This window comes from Poecilia mexicana, unplaced genomic scaffold, assembly GCF_051168715.1.
Source record: "Poecilia mexicana isolate PSO_F unplaced genomic scaffold, ASM5116871v1 scaffold_16, whole genome shotgun sequence".
NCBI classification, from domain to species: Eukaryota; Metazoa; Chordata; class Actinopteri; order Cyprinodontiformes; family Poeciliidae; genus Poecilia; species Poecilia mexicana.
In genome coordinates this window covers 22260609-22278849 of record NW_028263385.1, presented here as the reverse complement: position 1 = coordinate 22278849, position 18241 = coordinate 22260609, and the positions used below count along the sequence as shown (strand labels likewise).

Below are 18241 nucleotides of genomic sequence, written 5' to 3'. Positions count from 1 at the left end.
TGAAAGTCTTTAGCATGCCACACATGATGATGAATCTTCTTTAAGAAATATTGCTGACCAGTGAACTTTGTACATATGTCTAATTAATTAATAAATTAGTTAATTAATTAATGACCCACTCTCAGACTATAAGTCCAAGGAGTGTTAATTATCAGTTTTTTTAAAGAAGCTGCAACACTCTGCATAAACACTGAGGACTCGTGGGACAGGTGCAAACTTGATCAACTGCCAATAAGTGGTTGGGCTCAGTTTTCAAGAGCCATTTGCCTCCTGTCTCATTCCTTTGCCTGTTATAAGTGGCCACCCTGTAAAGCCTGTGTTTCTCTTGGTCCCCAGGTAATTCACGGGACTTTGTAACGCACAGCACACAGGCAAATTCATTTCACGTTAACTAAAGTTGTGCATTTCAGTAATATCTCAAGTCTTTTTTTTCCCCCCTGCATTTTAATAACATTTCCAATGTGTCACCTTGCAACAGTGAAAGCAAATCGCAGCAATTTTTTTTTTTCTTTCTTCGTGCCTTGGAGCAGAGTTTTTAATGGCCCACTTCTCTACATGTAAATGACCTTCTGTCCTGGATCTTTGATTGCAGATCAATGGCTGTTTGCTTTATTTCAACATTCAGCACTGGTGAACCACAACGCCACAGGGGGCAAATGTTAGGCAGGGAATTTACAGGTTTGCTATTGAGCACTTTGAAACAATAAAGCCGCTTGTGAGCTATTAAACAAACAAGAGAAAAAAAAAAAGTGGCTGTGGCGGACTGAGATTAACATGATAGATACAATGTCAAAGGGTGTAATTATTCTTTACTGACACGGACGTTTAGCCTCCAGAGCGGAACACTGTTTGCTACAAATACTACCACCACGCTTGACCTAATCACGCACTGTGATTTACCTGACTATATTCGTAATATGCGTAAGGCTGTTGTTAGGATGAAGCTGACATTTTCAAGCGAGGAGCTTGATGCGTATTAGTGTTTGTTTTTCCATGTTTTCAAGTCATAATAATTCTATGCATAGAATGAATTATTGATAACCAGATATTTACACAGAGAAACTAAATAATAAGACTAAGGATTTGCAAATCTCAGTTTGTTTTTTATTTAGAAAAATATTATTTGTTTTTTCTTGTATATATAGATTCACACCTTTGCTGGAATTTGTCCATTTTTTCCCCAAAAAAAATTGGTGAAGCTGTCTAAAAGAAAATTTTAAATCAGTTTAAATCTTAGATATATGATGACTTGAAAATTGCATTTTATTGACCAAATGATAGTGAATTAGAGCGTTCCTTCAAATGTCCAATTAGATCAGTAAGAACTTGGGATTTGAGGTTCTGCAGGACTTGCCAAAGGAGTCAGCGTAACATCTTAATCAGTTGTCTATTTCCACCCATCATGCTCCTATTAATGACTTCTAACATTACAATCTGGAACATTTTGACCATTTCTGAACTTACAAAAGCCAATATTTTGCTTTGGAACATTAATTTATATTGTTGACACCTATAACATGCTTACAATAATGTGTATGTCCAGATTAGATGACAAACCGTACATTGCATTATCTGCATTACCAAACAGTTAAATAAGTGCAGACAGATTTAAACTTACCCATATTCGTATATGATACTGTTGTGCAATCATTACATTTTTCTGAAATACCTTTATTGCATAATTGTTCTGTGTACGTTCAAAGGCTCTACAAATTATTCAACTAGGTTTAATTTCTATGAGTAAAAATACATGCAAAACCAGTTAAATAAATCAATTTAAGTTTCACACTGAGACAGAAAATATATTCTTCACACCAGTAGTGAGAAACAGAAGACAGATTTAGCCATCACTGCCAGCTTCTGACCCCTAAAATATGGCGACCCCTCCGTGATCCTGCCAATACATTAAATCCCTTGAGCTGCCGTCCATGCAAGTCTTGACTGTGTTCACAATCAAGGTTGTGTATGCAGGTGAGAGTACGCTGCATATAATGTTTGGCTGCCTCGCACATGTGTGTGCGTGAGTATGCGTGTGTGCGTGTGTGTACACCAACGAGCGAGTCAGCTCATGTGTATAGGTGAGTGTGCCGGTGTGTTTGTACTTGTGCCCCTGCTTCTGTGCATGTTCATGTATGTGCACTGGTTGGCATGTTAGCTGATGTCCACAGTAATCCACCACTGGGCCTGTTGTGGATTAGTACCTGGCTCCAGGGGATGAGAATCCCATTCCTGGTTACAGCTCTCCTTGGCAGGAAAGAAAGGCAAGGATGCCTTTTCTTCACTGCCTTCATGGTGTTTGCAGGGCAGAAGTTCAGTTTATGTCCAAGTTCTGGGATGGCATTGCTAGCTAATATTGACAGTCTATAGTTCAGCAATAAAGATATATATATATATATATATATATATATATATATATATATATATATATATATATATATATATATATATATATATATATATATATATATCTTTTTCATGTATCCCCACCTTTCTTCCTGTGTTTTTCAATAGCTCTGTTAACTAATTAACACATCATCCTGCCATGTGTTTCCTCTTAAATGTTCTACTGCACACACATAGCTTGGCAAAGAAGGAAAAATCACTAGTATCTGGTTGGCCTCATACAACAGACACTTGTAGAAACATGTTGTTGATCTGGGGTGGCATTTTGGTCACATTCACCATGCACACGCACATACACACGCACACACGCACACACACCACACACACATGCTCGCACGCATGCAGACACACACAAACAGATTATGTGGCAACAACATGAAATTTCATCATGATAGGATTTGTTTTGAAGCCAACCAAACTCCAACCAGCATAAGAGGTGACCTCTAGAACCTTCAGATACAACCACCCTCTCCCCTGTGACAATTTAAATGCCACCTTTCTTCCACTTGGATAAAAAGAAAAACATTTTTTTCTGTGTGTGCGCGCATGTGTGCGTGTGTGTGTGTGTGTGTGTGTGGCTAGGACTTGCAACCTGATAGCACAACAAAAGAGCTGTGGTGGCAAGTCCCCACGCAGACATTATATGTCAGCATCACCGTCATACTGTTAGCTGTCCCAACTGTACAAAGCCATCCTCATTCAGGGCACCTAACCAAGGTCAGCCTGGATTAGCTGTTAGTAACCCTATCAGGTCCAGCACAATGATTACAAAGCCCAGTGACACTGGCTGTCAGCAGACTCTTTCTAGGCAACCCTATCTGTCCGACCCTTGGCTGCAGAGCCACCAGAGAGGGTTAGTCCATTTCAAATTGTTTCCCCTTTGTGTCTCCCTTTATTTGCCCCGTTTGATTTTCGGGAACTCATTTCGTTCATCAATCAGCCTCTATGGATGTCTGTGTGTTTGAAACCCATGCTGCACATAATTCCTATAATTTGTGGATTTTTTTTTTTTTTTGCTTCTTCCCCTTCCACATAGCTCATCTTTTGTGTTTGTTGCTTTTGAAGCTAACAGCCATTTCACCTAAATCCCCCCGCCCTCTCTATCCTGCAGATGAATGAACCCTGGAGCTCTGGAGCTTACTGCTAAGCACCACATGTTCACCAATGCACATTTTCTAAATTATGTTAACACAGTTGTCAACTTTTGTTTTATTTATTTATTTTTTTTTTTCATTTCCCTGGAAGTTTTCAATGTTTGTTACATATTCTAAGTTTGTTCATAATACATTTAATTAAATTAAGTGTAATGTAATTCATAACAATATATATGTACACTGCACTTCAGAAGCATTTATGCCCCTCGAACGCTTTCACATTTCGTTCCATTACAACCACAAAATTCAGATAGTTTTATTGGAATTTTGGGTGAAAGGCACAAAGTTGTCTATAACTGTGGGAGAGAAGTTAATGTCTGTGAAGGTCTCACAGATTTGTTAGAGAATATCACTGAACAAACAGTGGCCCACACTTGCATAGTGCTTTAACCAAGTCAGATAACTCCACATTGTGTCACACTGATGGTGATCAGCTACATTGTAGCCACAGCTGCTATGAACCAGACTGACAGAAGTGAGGTTGCTATACAATTGGCACCTCCATGCCCTCTGACCGTCAGCAGGCAAAGAGGTTGAAGTGTATCGGCCAAGGACACAAGAGCTAAGACACAACAGATGGGTCAGGGAGGGTAAATGTTGTAGAGAAGTCGAAAACAGAGCTAGGTTTTAAAAGAATGTTTTACATTTTGAACTTCCCAAAGAGCATCGTTCAGTGCATCACTTACTCGTGGAAAGATAGTGGCAAAACTCCAAACCTACCAAGAACTGAAAAGGAGAGCGATAAGCAGAGAAGAAGCCAGGAGGTCCATAAAAATATCGAAGACAGCCTGGCTGTCTTCAATATTGGCAAAAATGTTGGCAAAAAGAAGGACATTGTGAGAAGAAGTCCAATTTGCAGTTTGGTACAAGCTATGCAAGGGATATGTGACAGAAGTGTCTCTGGTCATATAAGAACAAAAGTTGACTTATTGGGTTATATATGAAAGAGGGAGTGTTGAGCTAGGAAAAACCCAAGGTCTTTTGTTACCGCAGCATTTGATTTCTTCCTGTTGAAGATCTCCACCACTTCCAATACAGATTTGATGAAATCTTGGAGAGGGCGACAATTTTAATAGAGCTTAAAAACAATCACAGATAATTGTTCATCTGGTGAGATCTAGTTCTGAACAACCTGAGCTCAAATCCACAAAAAGAAACTCAGCTTAGTTGAGATTGTAACTATGTTAACCCTCCTGCTCAGGACAGGTGTTGCAAATGTCACGGTTGGACAGAGAGAAAGTCGGGGGTGGGGAAGGGTTGTCCTGTCAGACCATCAGTTTCCGAAACCACACACACAAAAGAAAATAAAAACTCTGAAAGGCGCACGCAGGGTCAGTGCGACCTCACCGAACCGCATACAGAGTAAAAAGCATAAAATCGGAGGAGGATTAAATGACAATGAAGGTAAATGTTTGAACTTTTATAAAGTGAACTCACTAATTCTTTTAATTTGTAAATTTAAATCCTAAACCATCTAAAACATCTTATTGTATCTATGGTAAAACAGTCAAATCCAATTTAACATTAATCCCATTTTCAACAAAAATTTCAGATCCCTGGTCTGTGATAAAATTCAAGGATTAGGGGACGCCCTCATGGTTTGGGGGCCCCAAGCAGTGGCTTAGTTTGCTTTTGCCTTGGGCCAGCTTTGTGTGGAGCAAAACTAATTTGGCATATCTGAATGCACACATCATGCTGTACGAATCTTGTCTACAACAAATACAAGGAGGCTGGTCAATGATGGTGGAAAGCCCAATAAAGCTAAAGCTAGTGCAATACTGGTTTTGAGGTTGCAAAAGACTTAAGACTGGACTGAAGGTCCATCTCTCAGCAGAACAGTCAGCGACCATCAACATACAGAATGGTCATGTGTTACAATGGCCCAGTCAAAGTTGAAACCTGAATCCAACTGAGAATTTATGGCAAGACTGGAAAATTGTTGTTCACAGAGGTCTACCATTCGGTCTGACTGAGCCTAAGCTATGGTTAAGCATTTGGCATCTTATTCACTGTTGAATGTACGAACCTAGTGGAGATATGTTTTTAAAAAATGAAGCTGAGAATGATAGATCTACAAAGTGTTGATTCAGGAGGGCTGGCATGAATACTCATCCATGCCACTTAAACATTTTTTTATTTTTTTCGAAAAAACTGCTTTCTGTATTAACATCAAAAAGTGAAAATCGTCTGGGGGTATGAATACTTTGGCAAGGCACCGACGCTTGGAATGAAGTAACACGGGGTAATAGTCTCCATTATAAATCAGGACACAGGCACATTGTTCCCCTTGTCCCACCAATTCAGACAGCATGTCAGAATAAAGCAAAGCAAAAGGACTTGTGTTTCACTACAAGTGCGGATGTTGTCTCCCTGCTTATTTTCAAGAGGAATTACGCTTCAAGCCCCATCCATTTACTGCCTCACTTTCCTCCCTTAGAACCATTTTCTCAACGTCCGTGTCTGTTCGCAGCATGCTAAACAAATCAAACCTAAAGAAAGAGCTCGCTTGTGATGTTTAGAAAAATACTATATAAACAAGAACAACAGCAACAACAGTGCTAGCAGCACAATGTATTTGAAGCAACGTGGCAACCGATGTTCTCCACTCCAGCACATCAGAGGCACCCCAGCTTCAGTCGCCCTAAAGGTACTGGTTACAAAGTGATAGGGCTTACGGTTTTTAACTCGGGGCGAGGGGCTGATTTCAAACCCCCTCTGCTGCCAAGCGCATGGACGGCTGCTGATTAGAGGAGGGTTGGCAGCAGTGGGCAGATGCCAGGCGGGGAGAGAGATGACGGCCTGTCGCCAGTCTGCCACCCAACCCTCAGCCCCCCTCTTCCCTTTATTGACCCCTCCCCCGATGTACAAAGAAAGCACACCAAAGAGATTTCCTTGACAAACCCAAACGAGGGGAGAGGATGAACTGCAGCAGAGAATCAAAATGCAGCATGTGTGATGTACTGACAGATACACAAAGTCTTGTTCTGCAGCATTGTCTCTCTCTCTCTCTCTCTCTCTCTCTCTCTCTCGTTTTTTTTTTTTTTTTTTTACAATGATCTCAAGAGTTTTTGGGGAGTTGCTTTGATCACAAGACGCCAAAGTCAGCACAGCTAAGTTGTGCAATAAAAGATCACAATGCAGTTTTTCTCCTTTCTTTTGCACACACCCACATACAAAACACAAGCACACAACACACATGTGCGCCGTGCTTTTCTGCAAGTTTGAGATACTGAACATTCCTTTGCCAGCCCACAGAGAATAAAACGTTGAGCTCTTTAGGAGTTTTCTTTTTCTTTTTTTTTTTTTTTATTCAGGAGAGTTGGCACGGTTGGATCATAACGCATGCTTTCTCAAATGATGCAAGATTACATGAACAAAAGTGAGAACAACACTTTCCTTTAAAGTAAAATCGTTTAAATGTGTCCACATTACACAAGACAATAACTACTTGGCAAACTTAATGCACAGTTCCCAGCTGCAACGCAGAAGAGAGGCTTTCTCAAACTGAATGGTGGCCCTCTTGATATGACACTAATTTAAAATCAAACAATGTTTTTCAATCTGCTTGTGCTGCTTGTAGAACAGCAGCACAAATATACTTCTGTATTTTCTTAATATTTTACTCCACTAGCTTGTAACAAATAGCCAAATATATAGCAGGACGGGGGTCTGAGGGTATATACAGCAGACATAGAACAAAAGTTGCCTAAAAATGGATCCTTGAGGATCTCCGTGTGGTCTGTTTTCCCTTGGATTCATAATTTCCAAATTACACAAATTACCAAAGAAGATTGAATTCAATCAGTCTTATCCACTTTTCCAACTAATGAGTCAAATTTGTTGATCAACCACATTTCAATGAATGCCTATTGCCTTAAAATAAATTATTTTTTTTTTTTTTTGCAGAAAGCAAGACCATTCCACACCCCTAAAAGAATATGCAATACAAGAAAACTTTGCTAAGTCCTTATAATTTAGTGTTTAACTGTGTTGAGAGTAATATGAGAAAAATAGAGACAACGATTTCAGTCTTTTTGAATAAGATTGCTTTTTTTATTTGGTTGTTTGTTTGTTTTATCTCTACAACTGGTTCAAGGTTATAGTGGCTGAGCAGAGGAAGTAAATTTGTTTATCATTCAGACTTTAACAAGGAAGTGACAGTCTTTTTCTTTTCCTAATGTTGATATTTTAATAAAAAATATGAACTCACTTAGTAAATCAATTAACATCTCAAACACCGGTTGCTTTAATGTTTCACAATCCTCAACTGAACTGAAATGATGTTCAGTTACTTCCACAGCTGATTTTGTCTGAAACTGTGATTACGTTTCACTGAAGGATGTGCATATTTTTCCTTGTCTGACCTTTGTCTGTCTTCCCACTTCGATATGTGCACCATCCCGTCTTTTTTCCCCTCATTCTCCCTGTCTGCCTCGTCCCCTCTGTCGGTCCGTTGATCTCTCAGCTCCCATCTCCTATATCTCCAACGGGCTCATATATATTTGGAGTTGCAGTCTGTCTGAAACTGAGACCTGGAATGCACCAGTCTGGAGTTTAACAGACACCCCCACACAAACCTAAAGTGCGCTTTAACAGGCCAACAGGTGCACTTTTACAATGGCAATTTTCAAGTGTGCACACATTTACAATCTGCATGCACATGCTCTCGTTATTATATATGTGTTTGCATATCGAGGCTTTTCGATACACAATGCATGCATGCGCATAATCACTCACCGGTGTACAGGGAAATGGGAACGTTACACCATGTCTATGTGTAGAGGAGACAGTGCCCCCTGGTGTGGACCAGCCAGTACTCCCGCTCGTCCATATCTTGACCTATCTATTTTTTGAAAAGTGAGCTTTTGATCTTCTGGGATTGATTAGTCCTGTCTGAAACAGAGAAACTTACAAATATGTTCTTTACAAAAATACAACGGAGTACGTCCAATGACAGCCTTATAAACTAAATGATATGTGATGAACAATGATCTTTTTTCTCCGCTGGAAATATTGCGGGGAAATCTAGGATTTTGTTGATGGGTTGGCCTAAGATATTAAAAGAGCATTTTTGTTTTGAGTACAAAACCAGGTGTATAATAATAACATAACAATGTATTAATAACTAGTTTAATTGTTTGACATTGTTTAACTCAAGGGTGCCTCTTGAAAGTTCTGTGAGGTGTGGCCAGATAGAGACTTCTAATAATCAGGGGGAGACCCATCAAAATCAAAATATATAAGAGAATTACATGAATTGATTTAGACAGGTTGCTTTAAAAGAACTTGAAATGCAGGTATAATAAAAAAAAATACTTTGGATTTTTAAAACAAACCAATAATCAGCAACTTCGTGATTTTAAGTACGTACGTAAAAGCTGACTTGATATGTTAGGGTTTTTTTAAGCACCTAACACCCAAAATAAGGCACATCATGCCGGCATTGCTAAAAAAAAAATGTTACATTTATTTATTTGTTTTGTGACTTAATTTATTGAGTTTGCAATGTGCGTACTGGCCTTATAAAACAACGACACGTTCAACGTAAAAAGTGCAATTAGTGCAATTGCACTTTTTACGTTTACGTTTTACGTACCTAATTGAGTACACCGTCTCACCACAACAAAACGAAGGACGGCATTCAATGGGAGAAATGTCAGCTGTCAAAAGAACGGCTTGAAAATTTATTAGTTTTAACAAAGTTAACATATTTTTTTTCTCTCTTTTTAAGTTTGCTCCAAAAGACGTAATATCAAATATATATAATAGTACTTCTAAACCAATGCATTGCTGTAATGATGCAAAAAGAACACGGGAACAATAATAAACAAGTGAGAGCCATAAACTCCCGTGTGAACTGGCAAATATTCAAGTGAGTAGTGCGCACTCCACCAAAGTGCGCGCTGGCGTTTGTGTGTGTGTGCGTGTGTGTGTGTGTGTGTGTGTGTGTGTGTGTGTGTGTGTGTGTGCGTGTGTGTGTGTGTGTGTGTAGGTGTGTGTGTGTGTGTGTGTGTGTGTGTGTGTGTGTGTGTGTTTTGGAGGGGTCCTCGAGTTCCCTTCATAAAGCGACAATTACCGCTACCAACAGCTCTATTGCCATTGATGAATGGAATTGCTGTAAGGGGATGAGTTTAGATGCACCAAGTGGCGAGACTTGAAAAGCTGAATGCGCCTCCAGCAGGCCGGAGAGAGCGCTCTTTACACCAGAGGTGCGCGCTCTGCCAGAGGTGCGCGCACACAGCTCGGTGACCACAGAGGCTGCGCTCTTGGATATGATTAAATGAGCACCTGCGTGCGAGAAGCCATGTCACATTGCACTCTTTTACGGGTTCTACTGCTTCCCTTGTCGTCAGACAAAGTGAAGGGAATTAACATTCAGCAGGTTGCTGTTCACGTCGTTGTATTTGCATTGTGCCATATGAGAGAACAATTCTAACTTGTAAAGTAAAAAAAACAGCGCAATATATATATATATATATATATATATATATATATATATATATATATATATATATATATATATGAATAAACAAAAAAAATCAACAAACAGCGGATCTTGTGGACTTCTTAATCTACCAAGAACAAACCGGTGAGACGTGTTACATTTGTTTTACGAGGTTCAAAAATCCAAACACACAAACAGAAGTGAAAGTGCGTCCTCTCTAGTTTGGTATGGAACCGTCTCCTTCCCGTGTGGAGAGCTGGTTTTGTTCCGTGGCTCCATTTCTATCCGGCACAAAGGGGGCGGGGATGGGATATTCAGATGAGCCAGAGTGACAGCTCCAGTTTTTCCCCCCGATGCTCTGTGTGTGTCTGAAACTCAACTGGCTCCTTCCCTCCTAACTCCTCACTTCATAGCGCAGCGCACTAAAAACATCGGACGCTAGGGGATCAAGACGCATGCCACATTACCTCTATGTGGGCACTTTAACAGATCTTTCGGGTGTTTTTTTTCCCAGTAAGGGGGCTGCGGAGGGAGGCCTTTTTTTTTTTTACTTTCACTGTTTGATGACTGTTTGCACGACTGATTATTGAGTTGATTGTTTATATTTTAGCCACTGTTGTCCGCCGCCTTGTGCGCGTCTTTTTTTTTTTTTTTTTCCCTCCTGCTATTTTTTTCTTTTTTCTTGGGAGAATCGGCGAACTCTATTGCGCTCACCAATGTCCTATCCTCAGGGTTACCTCTACCAGCCCCCAGGCTCTCTGGCTCTTTATTCGTGTCCGGCTTACGGGGCCTCGGCTCTGGCTGCTCCGCGGAATGAGGACTTGGCGAGGTCGTCCTCCGGCTCAGCCTTCAGTCCCTATCCCGGCTCGGCTGCTTTCTCCGCCTCGGCTGGTGCGGGCTTCTCCAGTCCGCTATCATACTCCACGGATCCTGCGACGGGATTCCCCTCCTACATGGTAAAATATCTCGTGTGTGTGTTACTCCCGATTATAAGTGCTGGATTTCCGCGTTTTAAACTATGTATGCGCACATTCTTGATATCTGATCGCCATGGATCGGCGCATTACAATGTGTGTGTGTGTTGTTTTTTTTGTGTTTTTTTTGTTGTTGTCCCCCCCCCCAACCCCCCTTTTTTTTCTCGAATCTGTAGGAAGCTGTAGAACTTTTCCATTGAGAGCTATGAATTTATATGAAGTGGTCTCCTGGAAGGGCCCTTACTTTCAAAATCCTTCACCTCCTCCACTTAAATGGGATTTTCAGGCATGAGCTACAGATTGGAATGGCTTGACCACCGCTTAACTCTTGCTGCGCAGCCTTATGTGTTATACGAAATAGATGTAGACTGACAAGTTTAGACTCTAAACGACGGGACATTTTTAGATCCTACATAGTCAAAAATAAAACAGTCTGTTTTCTCGTTTAGTTCTAAAAAATAAACATGACTCGTAATGATCATGTCACACGGGCAGACTTAAAGTGCTTTTCGGGAAAGGTGCACATCAAGTGATTTGTTAATGGGATTTGCAATGCTGCAAATCCACTGGGGCAGCGACAAAAAGAAAACAAAAAAGTAAAAAAAAAAAAAAAAAAAAAAAAAAAAAGATATAAATCATGCATTCACTCAATGAAAACGAGCAAGTTAATGGGTGATTACGCAAAATTAAATTTCCTTTATGTTATCTTAACTACTGCATTAACAGGAGCTCTGTTATTAGCTAATCCGATAATGACCTTAACCATCACTGCTGCATTAAATCATGGCTTTTTTTTTTTTCCCTGTGGCCTGCCTTTACGCGCGGCGTTTAGACTTTGGTAATTGCACTTTTTTTTTTTTTCCCTTCTGCTTTAACTCGACAAATGCTTCGAGCAAAACCAATAAAGAACACATCAAATAATTAAATAAATAAAAAATATGACATTAATAATCAGTTGGCAGCTCTACAATGCAAAAATGGCATTTGATATAACTGATTAATGAAACGATCGAATAATAGAATAAAACAACATCCAACCTTAACAGTCCAAGTTTTTTTTTTCTTTCAAACACACACGCACGTAATATTTGGTTATATATATATATATATATATATATATATATATATATATATATATATATATATATATATATATATATATATATATATATATATCTTTTTAGCTCAGTTGGGCAAATCATTTATGGAAGCGTGACTTTTTCCCAACTTTTTTCCCCCTCAAGTCCTCTCCATATGACGCGCACACAACGGGCATGGCTGGGGCGCTCAGCTACCATCCATATGGGAGTCCGGGTTACCCTTACCAACTCAACGACCCGGCTTACCGCAAGAACGCCACCAGGGACGCCACGGCCACCTTGAAGGCCTGGCTACAGGAGCACAGGAAGAACCCGTACCCGACTAAGGGGGAGAAGATCATGCTGGCCATCATCACCAAGATGACCCTGACGCAGGTCTCCACCTGGTTCGCAAACGCCAGGCGGAGGCTCAAAAAGGAGAACAAGATGACCTGGGCGCCCCGCAGTAAGAGCGAGGACGAGGACGAGGAGGACGGAGACGGGGAGAGGAAGGAGGCGGAGCGCTCTGACAAAACCCTGGATAACAGCGAGGCTTCGGCGGAGGACGAAGGTGGGGTGTGATGTGGCAACACGCAGAGCCAATGATCAAATTAACTATTGAGACTTGTACACACTGGGAGGGTGTGCGCCCCGGTCCCCCGTTACCCACACACGTTAATTTATGGCTGTAGATTTTTAATGAGATTTTAGGTAAGAATAGTTGAAAATTATTAAGTCAGGCTAGGAAACAAATGATTAGGCCAGGATGCTGCCCTTTCGCTATAAGTCTCTGTCGTTCCGTAACCATAGTGATTAGCGTACTGTTTTTTTATGAAAATGACCTGTTGAAAGAGACATTTTATTTATTTATTTATTTTGATAACATGGTGATAAATCGGTGATAAAACAGACATTCATGAGTGACCCTCAATAAACTGTGACAGTTTATGTCCCTTCCCTCATGTTGTTATATCAAAATGGAACCACAGAACACGATCTAAAAATGTATATATATTTTTTAAAACAAAAACTAGCTTGCTAAATTAATATAAACCATAAATATTTCAGTTTTAATTCTTACTTTAAATTCAGCCAAAACGTTTGATGCAGTTCATATTTCTGACTTTCTAAGTTCAATCATTTTTATTACCTTTCTTTATTTTATTTTAATTTTTTCATTCCAAAAAAATTGTGTTGTTTATTTTTCCTTAAATTTGCCAACTCTGTCCTCTCGCGCAGGCATCAGTTTGCACGTCGACACCCTGACGGATCACTCGTGCTCTGCCGAGTCTGACGGGGAAAAAGTCGTCTGCGTTTCAGAGCTGAGCTCCGACCAAACAGCGGACAAGTGCAGTGAGGATGGCGTGGACCGCCGCGACCAACTCTCACCCAAACCCGCCACGTCGTCGCCTCTGACGGGCGTGGAAGCTCCGGTGCTCACCCATCACCATCATCAGCACCACCACCACCACCTCCATCATCTCCACCACCTTCACAGCCAGCGGGAGGATTTGGCCCGGAGCCTCATAAACAGCAACGTCAGTAAATTGTCTTCGTGTCTGGACAACAGGCCTAATCCGTCCGGGGCGCCTCAGAATCTTTCGGCCAAGCCCAAACTGTGGTCTCTGGCCGAGATTGCAACCTCGGACCAAAAGCAGCAGCAGCAGCATCAGCAACAGGGGCAACCGGGGCAGCCGAACTGCCCCTCCTCCAGCGGCGGACTCCTCACTCCCCCGACGCCTTCCGCGACTTCACCGGCTGCCAGCTCCCCCTCACTCTACCCAGCCCCCTCCATCCTCGGAAGACCTATTTATTACACGTCTCCCTTTTATAGCAATTACACAAACTACGGCAACTTTAGCCCCCTGCAGGGTCAAGGGATCCTGCGGTACACCAACTCCTCCGGAGTGAGTCTGGCAGCTGCCGCCGCCGCGGCCGCAGCCGCCGCGGCCGCGAACGAGGGTCTGAGCGCCACTCACAGGGCGGCGGAGGCTTGCGCGGAACCAAAGCTCAGGCCAGACTCCCCCATCGTTAAAAATAACCCAAACCAGATTGCTGCCGTCGAGCAGCAACATTTCAGAGCCACAAACATAGAAGCAAAGAAAGGTACGTAATGAGGAGAACTCTGTGACTAAAATGAAAACTTATTTAGGATTTTTTTTTTTTAATCTTGGAATTGTATTTCACATCAGCAGCGGATGAAGATTTCGCCATCGTTTTACATGTTTTCAAAGCATACCAACCGTTCTACTTTTGGTCACTTTCATGTCACTGCTTTGGTGGGAACAGTCTCTGCCTTTCATCAAATAAATCTGAACGTTTTGAGGAAGATTCTGGAATAAGAATAAACGACATTTACCGACATAATTATAATTGTATCTCATTATGGAGACTTTAATCTTAAAACAAGGTGAAACAAAAATAGAAAAACCTTATTTTAAAGTAAAAAACAAAATTAAAAATAAAAACAGTTATTTTATTTTCAACGCATTTCACTCATTTAAACATATCTTTATTTCTCATGGGAACAATACAAGCTTGCTTTTGAAATCAGCAGAATTTGGGTGAAAATTAACGTGTAAAATTCAGCCATTACAACAGTGAAGAACAGGCCTCAAATAAACCCAAGCACACACACGCAGACACGTAACACACAAGGACCGTTTTTGAATCCAATAAGCAGAGAAATGTTGCCATAGCTTTGAGGAGGAATTTTACTTTTATTGTCTCCTTTGTGTGTGGAAGAGAGAGAGAGAGAGGGAAACAGAGTGAGTGTGCGTGTGCACAGTGGGCTCCAAACCTTATCTTTCAGCTTAGGATAATTATAATTACACAGGGTCAGCCAAATGCAAACAAATTAGCTCCCTCTGCACAGTCTTAGTGCAACTTCAAGCCTTCAAATGTCACATACACTGATAAAACCAACTGCTGGTTTACTCAGTAAAATTGGTGCAACAGGATACATTTTATTTGCATAGTCTTTATTCTGTGTTTACAAGTAATAAATAGCTGTAAAACTTACATAAGTTTAATAGCTGAAAAAGTACTTATACAAGAGAAATTTTCAATAAAATACTCAAATTTGTAATTAGTAGGATTTGTTCATCCAGTGTTCTATTAAATTAAGCAAGACATGAAATTAGTTAAAATCTATTCTAACACAATAGTATGACAACCACAGCTGAGATGGCTTCTTCACTGGCAACAACTACCTCAAACTTAGGGAGCTCAACTTGCCAGTAAGTCGTACTTTACCATTCGAGCTGTTGCTAAACTGGCTAAAACTGAATACAAACTTAAACTCCTTAAACTTTTTTTTTTTTATCTACAAGCCTTGTGGCAGTTCTTAGGATATCCATTTTTACTGAGTAAAGTGCATTGATTTCTAATAAAACCCATGCTAACCAGTATTTGTCGAATGCAACATGACAAATGACAATAGGAGGACAAGAGCTGAACCAACGTCTACTGTTAAAGTCTAAAAAGGTGTTCAGGGAGTACTTGACACCCATATAAAATTACATTTACACAGTAATATGTTTGAATAAAACTGAAGTAATATTAATGACTAAAACTTAGTTCCCTCAAAAAGTCATTTTTACAGTGTAAGTGGTTGTGGCAGTTGCTCACTTTTCATATGTGCTGCTGCAGTCGTGGTTTAGGTTAGCAGATTTATTTAACATTTGCAATTTTATTTAGTTTGATTTTTCTTTCTGAAACAGTTTGACAGTTTTTCCAAATTCTGCATCGTGGGATTCTTTTTTTTTCTTTTCTAAAATATATATTTCCATGCTCTGCAGATAGGTGTCACAATTGCTCAGAGTATAAAACATGGAAAAAAGGGATTTTGACCTTTTTTAGTCCCACGCTTTAACCCTCATAACCTCTCACTCCAAACCGTATCTAGTGCCACCATATTTCTTTGGAAATGAAAGCTGCTGCTGCTAAATCCCACAAAGACTCAGATCGTCAGTCTTTATTACATTGCCTTGTGTGATTTCCTTATCATCATCACTCATCATCTCCCATTATATGTGAGCTACATGTTATTTCTCAGGTTCCTCTTGTTTGCTTATTTGCCACGATATATTATTATTAATTTTTTTGTTATCTGTGTGTGGAAAAAACAAAAAAAAAACAAAAACAAAACAACAACATATGGCCTAGGAAATGTATTTGGGGAGGGAGTGGGAGGATTCTTAGGACACTGATCTGATCTGAAGTGAACTTTGAGGACTTCAGAGTGGAGTAGCCTACATTTGATATTTATTTTTTTAAAGTGACAGCGGAACGATGCCTATAATTTATGCAAGTTGTATTGCAAAAGTGGAAAACTGACATCTTCTGTTTGTCTTGTAAATATAAATATGAGTATATATATATATATATATATATATATATATATATATATATATATATATATATATATATATATATATATTATGGACTGTTGTCTTTGGGGCAAAGAACACAATCTTGTTAACAAGAGTACTTTTACTAATTTATATGACTGTACATATAATGAAAAGGTGGGGTGTTATATCCATTATTCAGAATAAGAAAGTATTAAACTCTTTTTCCCAACTATGATGTTCATTTTTGATATTCTTTATTTATTTATTTATTTATTTTTTTGTCATATAACTTGTATGTGATCCATATTTTCTTTTCCTCTTTTAAATTCTCCCCTTTCATTGCTCTTTTATTTTGTCAGTCCAGCACAGATGGGGAAATGCTTGATGACTCTTGCCATTCATAACTATTATGAGTTTTCACAGATTGCACAATCCATTCTTTCTAAATGGTCAATCATTTTCTCTTAGGGCCTCATTCTGCTCCCTCGGTCAAATATTCATGACCTTGATGGGGATAAACGATGTACTTATTACATTTTTCCTCCTCTATTCCTCTCTCTCTTTCTCTCTCTCTCTCGCCCCAGCGCACATTTATTTTTTTCAGTGTGATTAATACAGCCGAGGGGACACATCGGGGGCATCACGGGCTCCCAGCGGGGCCGTCCCTGGAGTTTTTTCAGCCTGGTTCAGGACAGGTCAGGCCTGCCTGCTTCATTACAGCGCCAGCATCGAGCGATCCATAAAAGTCTATCTAAGCATCTGCCAGCTTCAATGGGCTGTGTGATGGGGCCTAATCGGAGAGACTTCCCCCTGCTTTTCATCATGGCTTTCCTATTATAGAATACAGCTAATTAAACAATTAGAACTCAGAGCCAACTTCTGAGGATGTTATCCGCGCTATCCCCATTTTTAAACCTTCAACTTATTTCTTAATTGGTGCTGAAATATACATTTTTGATATTTTATCAGTTCCTGTGTTTTACTAAAACATATAATACTCCGACCCCCCCCACCCCCCGTCCCCCCTTCAGTCATTGCTTCTGGCCAAACTCAAAACTAATCCTTCATTTTCCAGTTGAATCTGAGTTTGAGTGTTGTCAAGAAACCCTCCCACTCAGCCAGGGCTGCCCTAAGAAAAGGGCAGGAAAGGGGTGCGGGTGGGTGAGTTGGGTTATTTAGGTGTGTTGATTATGTCATCAACAATTTAGCATTCAGAGCTCTATGTAAATAAATTAGAATATTATTGAACAGTTTATTGATTATTTATTCAATTCCAAGAGTGAAAATCATTTTTGCACAGATTTGTTACACACAATCTGAAATATGTCAAGTGTTTATATTAGTTTATTTTCATGTTTTTTTTGGCCAACAGTTCATGTAAACGAAAATTCAGTCTCAGAAAATTTTAGCAGGTTTCAATATAGAATTATTTTTTTTTTAACACAATTGAATGTGGTGGCCTTCACAATTATGGTGGAAGTTGCTGAATTGACAGTTGTCCAGCAGACAGTTGCTGAGAGTAAGCCACAAAATGCTAAAGACGTTGAATGTTCATAGAGTACTGTATCCGAGAAAATGAACATCTGTCATGTTCTTCATGTTAAGCCACTCCTAACCCAGAGATGTCACAAGCATTTTGCATGGACTAAACTCGTATTTTATTTAATGTACTTTCTTCTTTTTAGAAGAAAGTACATTTTCTATCCTGGGTGAGGAGAAGCACATATTCCAAATTATTTTAACACACAGTTTGTGTTATCTGCTGATACTGTTCTAGTCTTTCATCAAAGTTCAAAGTTAGCGCAGCACGAACCTCTGAAGCACTTTGTGC

At 39.9% G+C, this 18241-nt stretch overlaps 1 protein-coding gene across 1 annotated transcript; it reads left to right on the top strand.

Moving 5' to 3' along the window:
* Positions 1–10586: 10586 nt before the first annotated feature.
* Positions 10587–16642, top strand: irx2a (iroquois homeobox 2a). Its single transcript, XM_014989456.2, has 3 exons — positions 10587–10958; positions 12221–12626; positions 13295–16642. The coding sequence occupies exons 1-3, from the start codon at positions 10719–10721 to the stop codon at positions 14167–14169; spliced, it is 1521 nt and encodes a 506-aa protein (XP_014844942.2). The 5' UTR covers positions 10587–10718; the 3' UTR covers positions 14170–16642.
* The last annotated feature ends 1599 nt before the right edge of the window (positions 16643–18241 follow it).

What these genes read in the sequence shown, in the direction of transcription:
- irx2a (XM_014989456.2), top strand. Translation starts at nt 10,719, where the DNA reads ATGTCCTATCCTCAGGGTTACCTCTACCAGCCCCCAGGCTCTCTGGCT. An exon ending in CGGGATTCCCCTCCTACATG is followed by an intron (nt 10,959 to 12,220) that starts GTAAAATATCTC and finishes TTCCCCCTCAAG; the next exon opens with TCCTCTCCATATGACGCGCA. An exon ending in GGCTTCGGCGGAGGACGAAG is followed by an intron (nt 12,627 to 13,294) that starts GTGGGGTGTGAT and finishes CCTCTCGCGCAG; the next exon opens with GCATCAGTTTGCACGTCGAC.